General features: G+C 38.4%; 1 protein-coding gene across 1 annotated transcript in view; it reads left to right on the top strand.

Moving 5' to 3' along the window:
• The first annotated feature begins 2347 nt into the window (after window positions 1-2347).
• EXOC4 (exocyst complex component 4) overlaps window positions 2348-16734 on the top strand; it is a 797583-nt gene continuing 783196 nt past the window's right edge. Inside the window, exon 1 of the mRNA XM_003920983.4 lies at window positions 2348-2470. Within this exon, the coding sequence (XP_003921032.1) occupies window positions 2385-2470 (86 nt within the window). The 5' untranslated portion in view covers window positions 2348-2384. The remainder of the gene's footprint in view (window positions 2471-16734) is intronic.

Below are 16734 nucleotides of genomic sequence, written 5' to 3'. Positions count from 1 at the left end.
TTTATTAGCTCTAATAGTTTTTTCTATGTATTATCTAGGATATTCTATATATAAGATCATATCATCTACAAATAGATATTGTTTTATTTCTTCCTTCCCGATTTGGATGACTTATTCATGTTCTTGCCTCATTGCTCTGGCTATAACTTGCAGTACTTTGTTGAATCGAAGTGGCAAAACATGGTTATCTTTTTCTTTTTTCTACTATTAGTCGGAACACTTTTAGTTTTTCATCAGCTATGATGATTGCTGTGGGTTGTTTATAAGTACCCTTTACAGACTATAAGAAGTTCCCTTTTATTCCTAGTTTTCTGAGTGTTTTTATTGTGAGGGTGTTTTGGATTTTGACAAAGTATTTTTCTGCATCGGTTGAGATGATCACACTTTTTATCCTATGGCCTGAATTCTTCACCACTAGGCCCAGCTACCTCTCCCTTTCTCTATGAATTATTTAATTTTATAGCACACTTTTTGCACTTATACCATAAAAATCTTTAAAAATATATGTATAAATATATATGTTGAGACAGAGTTTTCCTCTGTTTCCCAGGCTGGAGTGCATCGTGCAGTGAAACAATCTTGCTCACTGCAATCTCCACCTCCTGGATTCAAGCAATTCTCATTCCTCACCCTCCTGAGTAGCTGGGATTACAGGTGTGCCACCACAGTCTGGCTAATTTTTGTATTTTTAGTAGAGAAGAGGTCTCACCATGTTGGACAGGCTTACCTTAAACACCTGGCCTCAAACTCCTGGCCTCAAGTGATCTGCCCGGCTTGGCCTCCCAAAGTGCCGGGATTACAGGCATCAGCCATCACACCTGACCCAAAAATCTTATTTTCTTTAAAAGCCATTAAAATTATGATTTCTAGACGCTATATGTTATTTCCTCATTTGAATGTTACATAATTTGATACTTTTGTGTTATTTCAAAGATTTCATTACTCTGTCTTTATTTCTTTAGGAATGAAGTCCCTAGAACTGTGCCAAAGGCCATGAATATTTTTAAGTTATCATATCATATGTATATGTGTGTGTCTGTGTGTGTGTATATGTGTGTGATTTTCGACTAATTTTTAAAAATGTGGACTCTACCAGCTCGATGTCTATTTAATAAAAGTAGCTGATGCGTTCTGAGTTTGCTGCTCTACAATTCCAGGACCTCTGAGTTAGTTTGCTTTCTATTCATTTAAGTTCTTCAATCTTTATTGCTACTGAGCAGACCACCTCCTTCCTTCCTTTGAAATTTTTGTTACTATTCTTGTTCCTCAGTCTAACCACTTTCCACACGCATTCTAGTCTTGTTTGTTTTGTTCATTTGGGCTTATGAATTAATGACTAAGCCATCGGAGCCAAATGCAGGAAACACCAACAAATTACCAGTAAAAGTATTAACACAAATGTGCATTATTACTAATTGTTTTTCATTTAGCGTGGAAAAAAGGAATCTGCAGTGTGGTCTGTTTGTTTTTCAGTTATACTGTCTTTTCTTTCTTTCTTTTTTAAAAATTATATTTTAGGTTCTGGGATGCATGTGCAGAACCTGCAGGTTTGTTATATAGGTATACACGTGCCATGGTGGTTTGCCGCATCCATTAACCCGTCATCTACGTTAGGTATTTTTCCTAATGCTCTCTCTTCCCTAGCCCCGACCCTCTGACAGACCCCGGTGGTGTGTGATATTTCCCTCCCTGTGTCCATGTGCTCTAATTGTTCAGCTGCCACTTATGAATGAGAAATACTGTCTTTTCTTTATCAATATTCTTGTTTTTTCCTGTGCATGTGCTTTTAGGACTATCCGGAAATATATGAGCATTGGGAAAAATTGAAGTCACACATAAACCTAATGTAGAAACATTAGTTTTACAGAATAAAGAAAAGCATTTCTGCTCATATTCATTTTTGCATTTGACTGAATTTTTAAAAAATCACTCGTGCTTAAGGCAAACTTCGCACATAGGCATTCAGCCGAGAACCCCCTCTTTCATTTAAATGCACACCCTCACACATTTGGCATCATCAGATAAATTTGATTTAAAGCCTGACAAAATTCTAAAAGCAAGGAAGCCGAAAAAAGTTCTAAGTCAGAATAAAGATAAATGAAGATACTCATTATAAGACTTAGGAAGTTGCAGCTGGTTTAGCTTTCCTGCGCGTCCAGGAGACGCAGAAGGAAAACTACGATTCCCAGAGAGCTTAGAACAAACACGTGCGTCGCGGCCTCGAAACTTGCTTCCCTTAGTCCCGCCTCCTCCCTTCAGTGATTGGATTTTACACTTCCGCGCCTCTGGAATTCTCTTCATCCATTGGTGGAGACTCAGGGTCAAATACAGAATTTACGCACGCTTGGCTTTCTTGGAGCCCAGCGGCTCTCCCCACGTCCAAGATGGCGGCAGAAGCAGCTGGTGGGAAATACAGAAGCTCAGTCAGCAAAAGCAAAGACCCCTCGGGGCTGCTCATCTCTGTGATCAGGTGAGGGAGGCAGGAGGCAGGGTCTGGGGACGGGGGACAGCGGCTCGACCTCCGCTTTGGAAGGGAGAAGGGTTTCCTGGGTATCACGCTGCTCTTCCTCCCCTTCCCTCCTTGCCTCCCGCAGCTCCTCCCCAGGGCCCTATCCCCTCCCCAGGGCCCCAGCAATTTCCCCGCCCGTCTTTTTTCCTGGGGTTAGCTATAGTGGGAAGAGTCCCGCCTCAGTTTTTTCTTTAGGGGCAACACCTTCTATTAGAGTCCCCGGCCCTTAAAGTACTCTGGGTTTGGTAGAGAAAACCAGGTGAAGGTGTGTTCATTGATTTCCAAAATGCTTATTTATTGTTTTACTGTAGCAGCACTCACTGAGAAAGGCGTCTTGTTTCTTGGACTTTGGGGTGGAAGGCCTTGGAGTCCGGAGACTCCTATCACAAGTTGCAGATTATGTTTTCACACTCTGGATACTTTCAACCACCTGTGCGTGGCCCAGCCTTAAATACAGGAATCTGCAATGAGCTGGTAGAAGGACTGTGGGTTTGAAGGCACACATTGGTTTTCGATTTTTCCTCTGCCTTTTCCTGCCTTCCCATTCTGGTCTATTTCTTAAAAGAAAACCAAACCAATTTCGAATTATCCGCCATGCATTCCCCCTCTGCAACTCCCAGAAGATTGGGGTGGGAGTGGTGGACCTTTTAGGAGCTTTTTAAAAAGAGTCAAATATATTGAGGATGGGGGAACCCTTTCAGCATCTTGAAGATGTTACAGGGACTGACTAAAACCATCTAAATAAAATTTATTACGGCACGTTTTTTACGTTGTTGGCATTTGAATTTCAAGTCAATTATTTTTCATAAACACTCCTACTTTTCCCCCACGTATGCTAAACTTTTGTTTGCGTTCTTGGAAGGCTCCTGGAGTGTCTTGATCATCTTTTCGAAACCCAGGGCCCAACATTATCTGGTAGGTACTAAGCACTTCAATGAATGAATGTATCAGACCATTAAAACAGCTTGCCACTCACTAAGACACATCTCATAGCTCTTATTTAGGGGCCTTTAAGATTATGGCCTGTTAAATCATTACTGTTAATTTCATTTTGGGCATAAGAGAATAAACCTGTGTGGAAATGGTTAGGAGACTTGGTGGACCATACAGAGGAAGTACTGTTGTGAATCTGTAGGCCCGCACACAGATAGCATAGATGTATCTAGTGATACTAAAATTCCAATTAGAATGTTGTTTCCCATCTGAATTTCCTGTGAAATTATATTACCTGGACATGAATTTATTTGGATCCTTTTTTGAACTTTTTTTTTTCTACCTTATCAACATTCATTTAAACAGTAGATATTTAGTGCCACTTTGTAGGGTGGTGTCTGGCACGTGTTACATATTTAATATTTGTTGACTGAGTAAATGCCCTGAGTTTTGCAAAGATGAAGCAGCCACAATGTTACCCTTGAGGAGAGTATAGGTTTATCTGGGGGGCATAAAATATGTCAATAAAAATGATGACATAAGACTACAAGAGAGACATGAAATGCTATGGAAATCCGGGAGGAGTGGCTGTTTGCAATGGAAGTGAAATGTGCCATCTCATCTGTGTACTTTTGATTCTCTAGGCTGTTCCCATTTCTTTTATGCTATTTATGTTTTCTTCAGTGCCAGCTGAATTTAAATGTCATATTTTTGAACACAGCATGAAAACCAACCTAAAGCTTTGTTTACTAATGCTAATTCAGAGCATACATTGCCTTTGGTTGACCATTCCTTAATGTTCTCCGGGAGGAACCCCCTACTGCTCCACGGTGTGCACTGTGATTTTGTGGTTATCCATCCATCTCTTTTGACACTTTATTAATATATGACCTTCACTTTATCACTGTGATTTAGTCTTAGGCATTTTTTACTTTGATGTCTGTTGTGCATTATTGCTTTTCATTTTTTTTTCTTTTTTTTTTTAGAAACAGGGTCTTGCTCCATCACCAGACCGGAGTGCAGTGGTGTGATCTCAGCTCACTGCATTCTCTGCCTCCCCAGTTCTAGCGATTCTCCTGCCTCAGCCTCCCGAGTATCTGGGATTACAGGCGTGCACCACGACACCCAGCTAATTTTTGTGTTTTTAGGAGAGATGGGGTTTCACCATGTTGGTCAGGATAGTCTCGATCTCCTGACTTTGTGATATGCCCATCTCAGCCTCCCAAAGTGCTGGGATTACAGGTGTGAACTATGGCACCCAACCCTCATTTTTCTGCTTTATCCTTGACCACCTCAGACCATTGAATAACACTTTTGTTACATATTTTTTTTTACGAGCATGGTTTAAGGGAATGTCTCTAGAGCTAGGATCCTGGGCAAGTTTAGTAAGGCTTGGGATGTATCATTATATATGACCTTAAGACCAAATACTGTTGGTGTTTGTATTTCAGCATTTCTTTGAGTCACAGGGAGACTTTGGTGTTGGAGTAAGGATGTTGGTAGCTATAACTTCCCATTATTTCCTTCCTTATATGCTTTTGAACATACCCAGTGGTTTAAATTTTATAAATAGTGGTAGTGAATGAGAGAAGAGTGGTAGTATTACTTTGGTGTTTGGGATGGGGAATGGGGGCGGGGGGGAGTCCTGAGGGTAATAGAACCAGGAATGTGTATTTCTTGTTAGTAAATTGCACTGTCACTAGGAAGTTGCTGCTTGTTTTTCTGTTCAATTTGTATCCTTATGTTTCCCTTCTTGCAACATTGTATTCATTATTCTTAATTCCTCATATAAAACTTTGATTACCTCCTCCTGTCTTTAATCTTTTTATTTCAAATTCTCCCCCAAAGACTGTAGCTTTCTTGGTTGCTTTGGCAACAAGCCACAAAAAGGAAAACCCATCTTAGGCTCACATTTATAAGGTCTGAGCATTCCTAAGATGTACCGGGTACCTGCCAGTTCTCTTTCATGTTTCAATGGACTTATTTTGTCACAAAATAAATTGTTATAGAGGCTACTGTCTTTTGAAAAGTTTGATCAGCTTGTCTTTTTTTAAAAAATCTTTTTCTATCACGGAGTAGCTTTTCTTTTTTGAATAGTCAATGTTAAAAATGCTTCTTTAATTCTCTTGCTCACAAGTGTAAAAATGTCATTTCTATACAACATTATGTATATCATAAAATTTTGTATTTTTTCAATGCTTTTCCTAATAGAGTAGCATTTATTGTTACAGTCATTTTTAATATTGTATTTTAACACTACAGGTGGATAAGTGTTTGACTTAAGGACAGAGTAGGTATAGACGTGGAGAATATCCAAATTCATCGCTATTTTCAGCCTGCGTACTAAATAGTTAAATAGTGAGTCTGTATTTTGGTAGTATAAAGTATTTTGGTAGTATAAAGTATTTAAACTTTAAAGCATTTAAAAGCCAAAAATTAAGATATAGTATAGTTGTAAAGCAAGTGTTACATGATTTTTTTAAGTGACTTGAGACTCAAATAAAAATTATTAATTGTTTAAGAATATTGAATGAAAATATTTTAGGACAGCCAGATATTTCAAAGGGTAGACTTCCAGGGCTTTATGGAAGAGGTCCTCAGGCCTGTGAGGTGGGGCTTTGGTGAGGGGACAGATAGTGCTTGGGATTCAGAGGCTACGGTCAACTGCAGCTTTGGGTTTTAAGTCTTACCACTGGCCCTTGAAAATGGAACTAATTGGGTGGACAGAATCCCAATTACCTGCTGATGTATGATGTGCGATTTGGACAATTTTACACACACACATACACACACACCCCTACTTTTCAGTTGACCTGCTGATGTACGATTTGAATACAATTTTTCTACTTTTCTGTTGATTTCCCCTGCCAACCTTTTGTTTGATGGGAAGTCAGAGGAGGCAGCCTCTCTAGATGGGAAATAAGAAAGATGGCATTTAGGAGATACTTTATTTCTGTGAGTTCTTGTCAGATTTTTAATTGGGAAATGTGTCTACCACTTACTGTTAGGTGATTTGCTTTCCAATTAAATGTTGTCTCTCTTTATAACTTGGCCTGTAATGGCCAGTTTAATTGGAAGACAAACTTTGGTTGTGACTTCAGGAGACCTTATTGAAACCTTGGAGCAGAGCTTTTTTTTTTTTTTTTTTTTTTTTTTTTTTTTCTATTTTTGAGACGGAGTTTCGCTCTTGTTACCCAGGCTGGAGTGCAATGGCGTGATCTCGGCTCACCGCAACCTCTGCCTCCTGGGTTCAGGCAATTCTCCTGCCTCAGCCTCCTGAGTAGCTGGGATTACAGGCATGCGCCACCATGCCCAGCTAATTTTTTGTATTTTTAGTAGAGACGGGGTTTCACTGTGTTGAACAGGATGGTCTCGATCTCTTGACCTTGTGATCCACCCGCTTCGGCCTCCCAAAGTGCTGGGATTACAGGCTTGAGCCACCGCGCCTGGCGGAACAGAGCTTTTGAAGACACATTCTGGTTACAGATGTCAAGGAGGTTTGAAGGCAGTGGAAGGCTCACGTTTTCATCAACTTTTATGTCTTCACAGAAGTTGAAATTTCAAAAACTTAGAAAATCCTTTATTGTAGACACCTGTTAAATTTTCTTCCTCCTTTGAGAGTATTTTGGTCAGCTCTGTGTTTAATTCAAAGTAAACTTCACTGAAGGGGTCCAGGCTTTGATCAGGGCTTTGAACAAACAGCTTTGAGGTTCATGACACAGTTTGTGGCAAGGAAGGAAAGTGGTCACTCTGTTTTGAGCCGAGTCCTGGAAGTTGGGTTAGTTGTTAATGCTTTTTTCCAGCACCATCTCTTCTCTTCATTTGAGCCCATCACATAATGGTTTTTTGGTTTCTAGCTCTCTTTGCACCCTGGTACGTGCTGGCTCAACCGCTGCTGCGTTGTTTGAAAATTACTACTAGAATACCCAGAAACAATGCTGTCAGGGAGTCCTGGGATATCCGGCAGCTTATGTGAATGTAAGGGGCCAAAAAATTCCCATATTCTGGCTAAACGTGCAGATTAGCATCTTGTGGACACATGTTTTAGTATACCTCGTGTAATTGTTAACACTGGGATTTCTTGAAGGCTTTGAGGGCTTTTGTTTTGATGGTGGGTGGTATGGTCAGGTTTTTTCAAGCCATTACTTGTAGATAGGTGTGGTCATAGCCTGTGGCGGGAAGTGCTGTGGCGGTATGTTGTAGTTGAAACTTGCTGTATTACCTGTATAACCCTAGACCAGTTATTTAAAATCACCGTCTTAGTTTCCTCAGAGTGGCTGGAAAACGGGCTGGTAATACCATCTGTGGTTTTTCGGAACATCTCATAAGGTAAAAGAGTATACAAAAGTGCCTAGCGCATTTTGGCACACAGTAGACACTCAGATGTTCATTTCCTCCTTTCTAGGATCCGTAGTCTCTTTGGTTAAGAAGCTTCTTTTGATTTTAATATATTTTCCAGATAGCAACTAGGTTATAATGTTAATTTTCCACCAGGAATAACCTTGATGGGTTCACTAGAGTGTTTGATTCCATTTGTCAGAATGTTGTCATCGTAACCAGGACATCTTGTACAGCTAAATTAAGATAGTACTATTATTTGGTAATTTGAGAGTTAGCTAAAAAAGCTAGATTTAAATATATTATCCTTATGTGTGTATGTAAAACATGTAAAACGTAAACACGCATAAAATATAAAACATGTTAGAAGACTGAGAAGACTACAAACAAGCAAATCAAGGGGCCCATACTTTTGAGATAATTCTTGTTGTCCTCTATAAAAGTTGTATTGTACAAAATAAAAGTTGTATGGTACAAATTTATAAAGACTAGCATCATAGGAACATTGTCCAGCAGTCTCATTTCCCAGAATATTACCTGTTTTTCTTTTTCAGTTTTTCATATGGATCTTGTCCGTGTACATACATTTTCTTTTTTTAATATTGCTATACCATCTTCATAGTTATATAAGTTTTTTAAGTGGAGGACTTAAACATACAGACAACATTAGAGGAGGAAAAAAGTCACCCATATTTTCTTTCTTTCTTTTCTTTTTTCTTGAGACAGAGTCTTGCTCTGTCACCCAGGCTAGAGTACAGTGTGTGATCTCAGCTCACTGCAACCTCTGCCTCCTGGATTCCAGTGACTCTCCTGCCTTAGCCTCCCAAGTAACTGGGACTATAGGTGCATGCCATTACACCCAGCTAATTTTTGTATTTTTAGTAGAGAGATGGTTTCATCATGTTGGCCAGGCTGGTCTCAAACTCCTGATCTCAGGTGATCCACCTGCCTCGGCCTCCCAAAGTGCTGGGATTACAGGTGTGAGCCACCATGGCTGGCCCACCTGTATTTTCTTCACCAGAATTATGCACTATTATTACTTTTGGTTCCAGTTTAAGAAAAAGAAATCACTGTATTGTTATAAAAAATAGTACTCTCACAATAAATAATTCAAACAATGAAAATGTGGAAAAACATGAAGATGAAAGTAAGAAAAAATTATTTCAAATTTTATCCTCAGCAAGTTACTATCATTGATGTAAGATGAACCTAATTCCAGACCCCTCTCTTTTCTGTGGAATGTATGTGTGTATATGAAATGCTGATGGCCAGAATTATTTTTTAAAATTAAATATGGGATCTTACTCTATATGCTAATTTTACTTGTTCTCCTCTTTGAGGTATACATACATACGCTAGAGTGCACAAATCTCAAGTATATGGCTTGATGAATTTTTGCTTGTGTAACTACTGTCTAGCTGAAGATAAGGAACACTTCCAGCATCCTAGAATGATCCTTTCCTATCAGTTTTTTTTCCAGTACATTTGTGTGTGTGTGTGTGTGTGTGTGTGTGTGTGTGTGTGTGTGTAAGGATATCCATTTCCAACACCACTTGTTAAAAAGACTGTCCTTTATTTGCTGTCTTTTGCAACTTGGTAAAAAACCAGTTTACCAATTTTATGTGTGTGGGTTTATTTCTTGACTTTCTAGTCTGTTCCATTCATGTTTATATTGATAACAATATTACACTGTCTTGATTACTGCTTTTGTAAGTTCTGAGGACAGTGAAAGCCCTTTACCCTTATTCTACTTTTTCAAACTAGTTTTGGGTCTTCTAGGTTGTTTGCATTTTCTTATGAATTTTAGAATAAGCTAGTCAATTTCTACAGTAAAACCTGTTGGGATTTTGATTGGGATTAATACATGGAATTGACATCTTTATTTTGAGTCTTCTGATCCATGGATGGGGGTATATATTCCATTTAATTCTTCGTCAGTTTATTTCAGCAATTTTTTTGGGGTAGATTTTAGTGTCTAGGTTTGTCTGTCTTTGGTCAGATTGGTCTCTTAACTATTTTAGGCCTCTTCAAGTTGTGTCACAGTTTATGGAATGTTGATATTCATTAAAAAATGTATTTTTTCTTTTGGTGTTTTGTTTTATGTAATTTCTGTTGCTATGCTAGTTCACTAGTCTTTTCTGCTATTCCTAATCTCTTGTTAATCCCATCTAATGTTATTTTTATCTTAGATTGTACATTTCAATCTAAGATACAGAAGCGTATCTTCTTTATCTGGAAGTTTAATTTGGGTCTTTTTCATGTCTCTGCTTAAATATTTAACTTTCCCTGTAGCATTGGAAACAAATGGAATACAGATATTATGGCAGTTTTAATGTCCTTGTCTATGAATTTTGTAATCTGTGTCATTTCTGTGTTAGTTTCCATTGATTAATTTTTTTTCCCTCTTCCTTTACAAGCCTTGTGGTTTGTTGTTGTTTTGTTTGTTTGGTTGTTTGAGACAGAGTCTTAACTCTCTTGCCCAGGATGGAGTGCAGTGGCACAATCTGCTCACTGCAACCTCTGTCTCCCAGGCTCAAGTGATCCTCCCGCCTCAGCCTCCCGAGTAGCTGGGACTGTATATAGGTATGCCACTGCACCCAGATAATTTTTGTATTTTTTTTTTTTTTTTTTTTTTAGGTTTTGCTATGTTGCTTAGATTGGTCTTGAATTCCTGGCTTTAAGCAATCGCCTGCCTCAGCCTTGAGAAGTATTGGGATACCACCTCCTGACACCTTGTACTTTTTGATTTGATGCTAGACATTGTCAGTTTTACCTTGATGGCTATTGGTTTTGGATATTTTTGTATTCCAGTATTCTTGAGCTTTGTTCTGAGATGTGGTTATTTGGAAACAATTTGTTTTTTTCCGGCCTTGTTTTATGCTTTGCTAGTTAGGAGCAGAGCAACTTTAGTCTAGGGCTAAGTTTATCTCACTACTGTGACAAAATTCTTTTGAGTATTCCACTTAATACCCTAAGAATTATGAAATGTTTTCACTCTAGCCTGGGGGGATAGGCACTATTTCCAGCCCTTTGTGAGTTCAGATTATTATTTCCTCTAATCATTTCAGGTTGTTATTTTCCTGGCTTTGGGTAGTTCCCTGTTACACGTATGCGATCATTACTTAGCTGATGACCCTCTGCAGATCTGCAGACTTCTCTGTGTAGCTCTTTCCCATCTCCATTTCTGCCCTGCGGATTCTAACCACCTTAATATGCTGGGTTTTGAAATCTGTTTTGTTCATTTGTTTGTTAGTTACTTTGTTAGTCCCTGCTGTTTCTTCTGTGCCTAAGATAGAAGTCCCTCAGTACTTCATATTTTAAAAAAATATCTCTGAAGTACTATTTTGGACTGCATCTTCTCAAAGAGTGAGAATAAGATATTCAAATGTACTATTTAAAGTGATGGCAGCTGGGTGCAGTATGTGCCTGTAGTCCCAACTACTCCAGAGGCTAAGGTGGGAGGATTGCTTGAGCTCAGGGGTTCAAGCCCTATTGGGGCAATGTAGTGAGATCTCTCCCTAAAAAATAAAAAAAATTATAAAGTTATGACATGAAAGCAAGTGAGGTATATCAACACTGATGGTCTTACTTTGCAGAGTATTAAACATTTAAACACCTTTACTTTTGGCCAGGTGTTTTACAGGTGAGTTACAGGTATGATTACTCACACCTGTAATCATAGCATTTTGGATGGCCTGAGGTGGGTGCATCACTTGCGGTTAGGAGGTGGGTGCATCACTTGCGGTTAGGCTGGCCAACATGGTGAAACCCCATCTCTACTAAAAATACAAAAATCAGCTGGGCATGGTGGCTGTGTGACTGAAATCTCAGCTACTTGGGAGGTTTAGGCAGAAGAATTGCTTGAACCCAGGAGGCAGAGGTTGCAGTGAGCCAAGATTGTGCCACTGTGCTTCAGTCTAGGTGACAGAGCAAGACTGTGTCTCAAAAATAAACAAAAAACCCTTTATTTCCTATAGTACTTTTTTTTGGGAACTTTCAGAACTCATAGACATGCCTTCAAACTTAGGCATGTTTATTTTTTTCTTCATTTTTAAAAATAGAGATTTGTTTATTTAATGCCTGCAGTAGTATTGTAAATTACTGGCTTGAGGTATAATGTGGCTGGTAGCGGGTTTTCATTGAGCAGCACAGTATTTGCAGTCTTTTGGTTGGTTTCTGGTTTTGTTTACATTTGAATGTTTGCAGGGATGAGCTCTGCTCTCTATTGTCTTTGTACTTTGCTCTGTCTTACATTTTTGTTAGCTACTTTCAAGCCATGAAATGAATTATGACCTTGGTCCTTATAGTGGCCAGTTTTTTTTTTTTTTTTTTTTTTTTTTTTTTTTTTTAGTGTGCTAGGGGTTTAGCTTTGAAAATCTTGGGTGCTTACATTTAACAGAAAGTAATAAGGGAAAATTTCATATTATATTTGACACTCTTTGTAAGAAAATTAAATATTTCAAGATTTTTAGGAAACTTTTTTGGACTTTCATTCTTTTAGAAGTATTTATAAAGTCTTTGTCTCTAAATAAAGTAGAACATAATTAAAAAGTGTTTTTCCATTTAAAACCTATCATTGTACTAAATATTATGGGAGAGTTATACTAAAAATATCACTTGAGAGCTTGTTAGAAATGCAGAAGCTCAGGTCCTACCTGACCTACCTGAACTGAATCTGCATTTAAACAAGATTCCCAGGTGATTTGAAAGCACAGTAAAGTTTAGGTAGCCCTTAGAACACGAAACCCAGGCTTAAAATGTTCTTAACACATAGAAATGATAAATGCTAATGGTGAAGGATAGCCTAAATGCCTGGATGGTTTGGCTGTGTCCCCACCCAAATCTCATCTTGGATTGTAGCTCCCATAGTTCCCATGTGTCATGGGAGGGAGATCTTTCCTGTGCTCTTATGATAGTGAATAAGTCTCACGAGATCTGTTGGTTTTATAAATGAGAGTTCTCCTGCACAAGCTCTCTGTTGCTTGCTGCCATGTAAAATGTGACTTTGCTCCTCATTCGCCTTTTGCCATGATTGTGAGGCCTCCTCAGCTATGCTGAACTGTGAGTCAGTTAAACCTCTTTCCTTTATAAATTACCTAGTCGCAGGTATGTCTTTATTAGCATCCTGAGAACAGACTAATACATGTGACTTGATCGTTACACAGTCTATGGGTATTACAAAATATCACATGTACTCCATAAATATATACAAATATTTTGCATTAATTAAAAAAGATAAGCCAATTGCAATTGTTAATTTTTTTTCTGAGATAAAGGTTATATAGCTACATTTTTTAAAAAAGCATTTTTTTTTTGGCCGGGGGGGACAGGGTCGGTCTCTGTCAGCCAGGCTGGAGGACAGTGGCACAATCTTAGCTCACTTCATCCTCTGCCTCCCAGGCTCAAGCAATTCTTGTGCCTCAGCCTCCTGAGTAGCTGGGACTACAGGCATATGCCGTCATGTCCAGCTAATTTTTGTGTTTTTTGTAGAGAGGGTGTTTCACCATATTGGCCAGGCTGGTCTCAAACTCCTGGCCTCAAGTGATCTGCCTGCCTTGGCCTCCCAAAGTGTTGGGATTACAAATGTGAGCCACCACACCCGGCCAAAAGCATTATTCTTAAGCAGTGTATATACTGAAATATATACCAACAAAAATGATATCATGTCTGTGATTTGCTTCAAGATAATGAGAAAAGGGTTAGAGTCACTGGGGTTGTTAATGAAGAAGACTGAAATGTGTTGATAATTGTTGGAGTTGTATTTATCTGACAGATTAAAAAAAAATTTTTTTTTGTATTAGAGATGGGGTTTCACGCTGTTGCCCAGGCTGGTCTTGAACCCCTATCCTCAAGTGATCTGCCTGCTTCGGCCTCCCATAGTGCTGGGATTATATGAGCCACTGTGCCCAGCCTATTTGACAGATCTTTTAATTTTTGTACATGGTTGAAAATTTCCATAAAAATGTATATGTATATGTGCGTTTACATATGTATATGTTAGGGGGAGGGAAGATGGTGGGAAGCAAGATTAATCAATTGATATTTTAATAGATTAGTATATTACAGAAATGCTGTATATTCTTTATGTCGTTCCATCTCCCCCAGACACTTTGAACAGTAACATATTAAATTATTTCTGACTTCTGCATTTAAGAAATCTGCTTCAATTCGTGTAACCCAGAATTTCCAAAATTTGACCACATAACACCTCTTAATATTTTGTAAAACATTGTTTCTGAGGAACTCACCAGAAAACAAGATCACTGTGGACAGTGCTTGAAGAGGGATGTGAGGTTTAAAATAGAAGTAGACAAAGAGGTAGAGTTGCGTGAAGTAAGAATAGGGGGTAGATTTTAAGTTGACTTTGTCAGCATTGGACTCAGTTTTATGCCTTAGTGAGGTGATTTTAGATAATGACCTTCTTCGTTGCCTAAGAGATTTGTAGCTTTTGGTCTCCAGAAGTGTTCTGTAACAGAGTTAATTGAAATATTGTAAAACTGTATGTGTTGGGTGTAGTAATTGGCCCTAAGTGCTGTCTGAAGCAAGACACCAATGAATTTTCAATTGACTTTACAGCAAAAATTGTTCACTGTCACTTGATATTAAATAAATCTCTTTGTACTGTTAGGGGATGTTGTTTTTATGCATCAGAAAACTTTTTCAGAGGGACTTGTCATTGTGAATTGCTATCAATTGGGATGGGATTATCTTGTATTTTGTGCAGTCTAATAAGACATAATTAAGAAACAAGCAATCACAATGTGTAATTGAATATAGTAAAATCCGATTTAAAAGTGTAATGTAGATTTGGTTATGCTTTGAGTGAAGCTGTGTCTTATGTGATTATTTAGTGATACAAATCTCCAATATTTCTTTAATGTGTAATTTTTTTTACACATTAAATTCAAAATTCTGAATAACTCAGAATTATGATGAGGGTCTCTTATTTTTATAATTCACTGGGAGCATATATAGGCTGTTCATCATATACACAATATTCAGCTTAGAATAATAGGCTTGGAAGACCTATTTCTTAACTTGTTTCTTTAGTGTTTATATTCTTACCTATCTCTTTTCCTCTTCAGTTTGTACTTTGATTCTATTCATACTTAGGACTGTCTTCTGTTTCGCTGATGGCATAATAGGTATATGGTGCTGTCAGGCATTTCTTAGATTGGCTGTTTCGTATTTTAAAGGCAAAGAGAACCTGACTGTCACACTGTGAAATTAAGGCTGAATAGTTCTAATAACATAACCTAATGTCTTCTGGTTAAAAGCAATTTGGAAAAGAAAACAGGATTTATGTTGTAAAGAATCACATCAGCTTTAGACTCTTTTTTTTTTTTTCTTACGTTGGGATCAGTAGCAACAGGAATATTATGTTCTGGAAAGATCAGTAAGCTAATAATTCACTTTTTTTCCATCTTGGAGTGAGGTTTTATGTTGTAAAGAATCACATCAGCTGGAGACATTTTTTCTTGCATTGGGATCAGTAGCAACAGGAATACTATGTTCTGGAAAGATCAGTAAGCTAATATTTTTTTTTTTTCCATCTTGGAGTGAGGTTCTGAAACTAGTCTTCAGCATTTGTTGAAAGTTTATACTTAGTTTTTGCCTTATGATAATGTCTTAGAATATTTTGTAAATAAATCAGGATGACTCCCTCTCTAGTACTCTTTCCATTATGCAGTTTAAGACATTTCATTTGGGCTAAGGTTGCGCCACTGCGCTCTAGCCTGAGCGACAGAGCTAGACTGTCTCCAAAAAAAAAAAAAAAAAAAAATCAAATCTCATTGGAATTGCCCCAACAAGAGAGTTGGTAGTGCTGATTGGGCAGTTCAGGTGCTTGGTGAGTAGAAAAGGCAGGGATTCAGTGACATAGTTGATCCAGTTAGGTGCCCATTTTGAGTACTTTTAAGAATGGGAGGGGTCACTGTGGAGATTTGATTCTTAACTGTAGATGTGCTCTATAGAGCTGTTGCTTCCTGATAAGTGATTTTTGGATATGTGAGGCTCTACTTGTAATTAGTTTTTCTGAGTTGCTTGAAGGGATTTCCATTAATTGTTTTGTTAATCTTTATTATTCCTGGAGGAGAGGTCACTGGATGCCAACAAGTAATGTCCTTAGTAGACAATTAAGCCCATTAACTGTTTTCAGATGGCATGACTTAATGCTAATTATTCTGCAGGTGTCGCCAAAATTCAGGTGTATTACATTAAATATTTCTTATAGCCGGTTAATTAGTTTAGTTATCCGGGGCTGTATTAGGCAGCTAATTCTTGTGGATTTGCCAAGAGTCTTGTGTTGCTTATGACTAAGGAGAGTGACTGATAACGTCTATCTTGAGACATTAACCAACCAAAATAACACTGCCTGTGTTTTAAAGTGTGGTGTATTAGTCTGCTTGGGCTGCCATAACAAAGCACCAAAAACTGGGTGGCTAAACCAATAGACATGTATTTTCTCACAGTTCTGGAGGCCACAAGTTCAGGATCAAGATCAGCTCATCAGGGCTGGTTTCTAGGGAAGCCTCTTGCCCTGCTTGTAAATGGCTTCTTTGTTCTGCTGTCACATGGCCTTTGCTGTGTAAGTGTGTGGAGAGGGCTTCTCCTTCCTCTTCCTTTCTTCTAAGGATGTCAGTCTTTTTGGATTAAGGCTCACCCTTATGACCTCACTTAACCTTTATTACCTTCTTTGTAGGCAGCGTATCCAAATACAGTAACAGTGAGAGTCAGGGATTCAACATTTGAATTTCGGAGGGACACAGTTCAGTTCATAACAGGTGGTACCCTGGGAACTCTTATTACTTTGATAAAATATCCTAAACCGCTCCTAGAGTGACAGTCTGTCATCACCTACAGGTAGTCTTGAAGCTCAGGCAAGAGCCCTGGTCAAGCTGTTAATTTTTCACAATTGCTTATTAATCTTACTGCATGCATTTCTGGCTTATAGT

This window comes from Saimiri boliviensis, chromosome 10 (genome assembly GCF_048565385.1).
Source record: "Saimiri boliviensis isolate mSaiBol1 chromosome 10, mSaiBol1.pri, whole genome shotgun sequence".
In the NCBI taxonomy this organism is placed as follows: Eukaryota; Metazoa; Chordata; class Mammalia; order Primates; family Cebidae; genus Saimiri; species Saimiri boliviensis.
Note: the sequence above shows the minus strand (reverse complement) of the source record. Positions and strands in the feature narration are given on the sequence as shown.